The 2,393-nt window shown below is 47.8% G+C and overlaps 1 protein-coding gene across 4 annotated transcripts; it reads right to left on the reverse strand.

Annotated features, from left to right (window-relative positions):
• Positions 1-286: 286 nt before the first annotated feature.
• On the reverse strand, positions 287-2,047 carry LOC120497691. Of its 4 annotated transcripts, none has more exons than XM_039699471.1 (3): positions 1,544-2,047; positions 1,218-1,411; positions 287-1,151 (listed from the first exon to the last, which is right to left on the reverse strand). In XM_039699471.1, exons 1-3 carry the CDS (start codon positions 2,012-2,014, stop codon positions 785-787), a joined length of 1,032 nt encoding a protein of 343 aa, XP_039555405.1. In that variant the 5' UTR covers positions 2,015-2,047; the 3' UTR covers positions 287-784. The 4 variants fall into 4 exon arrangements, with proteins under 4 accessions (XP_039555405.1, XP_039555406.1, XP_039555404.1 ...); XM_039699472.1 differs by having other exon boundaries at positions 287-1,085; positions 1,174-1,411; XM_039699470.1 differs by having other exon boundaries at positions 287-1,107; positions 1,174-1,411.
• Between the last annotated feature and the right edge of the window lie 346 nt (positions 2,048-2,393).

Consider the following 2,393-nt stretch of genomic DNA (forward strand, 5'->3'; position numbering starts at 1 on the left):
CTGAGCCCATATTTGGGGGGTCTGATCCCATTTTGGGGTGTCTGGGGCCATTTGGGGGGGGTTGTGCTCAATTTGGGGGGCCTGGGGTAATTTTGGGGGCTCTGATCCCATTTTGGGGGGGTCTGAGCCCATTTTGGGGGGCTCTAAACCTATTTTAGGAGGTTCTGACCCAATTTTGGGGGGCTCTAAACCCATTTTGGGGGCTCTAAACCCATTTTAGGACATTCTGACCCAATTTTGAGGGATCTGACCCAATTTTGAGGGATCTGAGCCCATTTTGGGGGGCTCTGCCCCCCCAGCACCTCTATCCCCCCCCCAAAAATCAATATTCCTCCTCAAATAAATACAAATTTTAATAAACACCCCCCAAAAGAAATAAAAAGCTCTAAATAAAATTATAAAGCTCTAAGAATGAATGCAAATATTCCTAAAATTAATATAAACCCCCCCAAAATTAATAGAAATCCCCCCAAAATTAATACAAACCTCCCTGAAATAAATACAACCTCCCAAAAAATAAATACAGATTTCCCTAAAATAAATACAGATCTCACTAAAATAAATAGAAATGCCCCAAAATAAATAAAAAACTCCCTAAAATAAATATCAACAGCCCCAAATAAATAAAAACCTCCCTAAATAAATACAAATGTCACTAAAATAAATACAAATATTTCCAATAAATGCAAATTATCCCAGCTCCATTTGCACCTGGGGGGGGCAAAATTAAATGGAGATTAAGGGGAATAAAATTACATAAATTAGGATAAATTAATGGCATAAATTAAGGGGAAAAAAATGAGGGGGGAAAAAATAGCAGCAGCTTTTGGGGTGAAACCCTGAAATTGGGAGATTTTGGGGGGTCTGAGGAGTTTAGGGCTGAATTCCTGATGGGTCTGGGGATAAATCGCAGCTTTTTGGGTGCAAAATCTTGAATTTTTTGGGAGGAATTTGGGCGTTTTTGGGAGCGAAAGCCAGAAATTTTTGGGGCAGAACTGCAGCAGTTCTGCCTCTGAAACTCGGGAATCTGGGGCTGAAATCTTGGGGGTTTTGGGGACAAAACCCCAGAGATTTGGGGCTGAAATCTCCACAGTTTTGAGGCCCAACCTCCACAGTTTTGGGGACAAACCCCAGAGATTTGGGGATGAAATCTCCACAGTTTTGAGGCCCAACCTCCACAGTTTTGGGGACAAACCCCAGAGATTTGGGGATGAAATCCCCACAGTTTGGGGTCTGAACCCCTTGAAATTGGGCTGAAACCCCAACACTTTGGGGGTGATCCCTGCTCCTTTTCAGTCCAAATCTTGATGATTTTGGCTAAAATTCCCAGCGATTTTGGCTCCAATTCCTGGCGATTTTGGCTCAAATTCCCGGCGATTCTGGTTCCAAATCCTGACAATTTTGGGTCCAATTCCCAATGATTTTCGCTCTAATTCCCGATGATTTTGGTTCCAAATCCTGACAATTTTGGGTCCAATTCCCAATGATTTTCGCTCTAATTCCCGATGATTTTGGTTCCAAATCCTGACAATTTTGGGTCCAACTCCCGGCGGTTTTGGTGGCTCCGAACTCCGGCGATCCAGGGTGAAATCCCAGCAGTTGTGGCCCCAAACCCCGACAGTTTGGGGTGAAATCCCAACACTTCGGGGCTCCGAATCCCAGCGGTTCCAGGATGAAATCCCAACCTTTGGCTCCGGTCCCCGTTTTGGGACCAAAATCTGGATTTTGGGGGCTCCGAACCCCGACAGTTCGGGGTGAAATCCCAACAATTCTGGTTCCAGTCCACACCAGTTTGGGACCAAAACCCTCCCAGTTGTGGCTCCAGTCCGGGGCTGAACCCGGGCCCAGTCCCTCCCCTCACCCCAATCCTGGTTTTGTCCATCCCAGTCCAATCCCAGTCCAATTCCATTCTGTTTCCTGACCCCAATCCCATCCTATTCTGTTTCCTGACCCCAGTCCCAATCCTGTCCATCCCAGTCCCATCCCAATCCTGTCTATCCATATCTAATCCCATTTCCTGACCCCAATCCCAGTCCTGTCCATCCCAATCCCAATCTAATCCCATTTCCTGGCCCCAATCCCAATCCTGTCCATCCCAATCCCAGTCCTGTCCATCCTAATCCTGTTCACCCCAATCCCATCCCAATCCCAATCCCATCCCACCTAGGCCGACTCGCTGCCCAGCGCGGGCTCCGATCCCATTCCATCCCAATCCCAAACCTGCCCATCCCTTTTTCTGACCCCAACCCCATCCCAATCCCAATCCTGACCCCAATCCCAATCCCATTTTAACCCCAATCCCATCAGACATAAACCAACTCGCTGCTCTGCGTCCTGCCCAGTGCCGGCACCGCGGTCGTGGCCGTTGCCGTCTCCTTGCGGCGCGCGTAGCC

Source organism: Passer montanus, unplaced genomic scaffold (genome assembly GCF_014805655.1).
Source record: "Passer montanus isolate IOZ18808 unplaced genomic scaffold, ASM1480565v1 scaffold1330, whole genome shotgun sequence".
In the NCBI taxonomy this organism is placed as follows: Eukaryota; Metazoa; Chordata; class Aves; order Passeriformes; family Passeridae; genus Passer; species Passer montanus.

What these genes read in the sequence shown, in the direction of transcription:
- LOC120497691 (XM_039699469.1), bottom strand. Translation starts at nt 2,014, where the DNA reads ATGGGATTAGATATGGATAGACAGGATTGGGATGGGACTGGGATGGAC. An exon ending in GCCACCAAAACCGCCGGGAG is followed by an intron (nt 1,412 to 1,543) that starts TTGGACCCAAAA and finishes AATCATTGGGAA; the next exon opens with TTGGACCCAAAATTGTCAGG.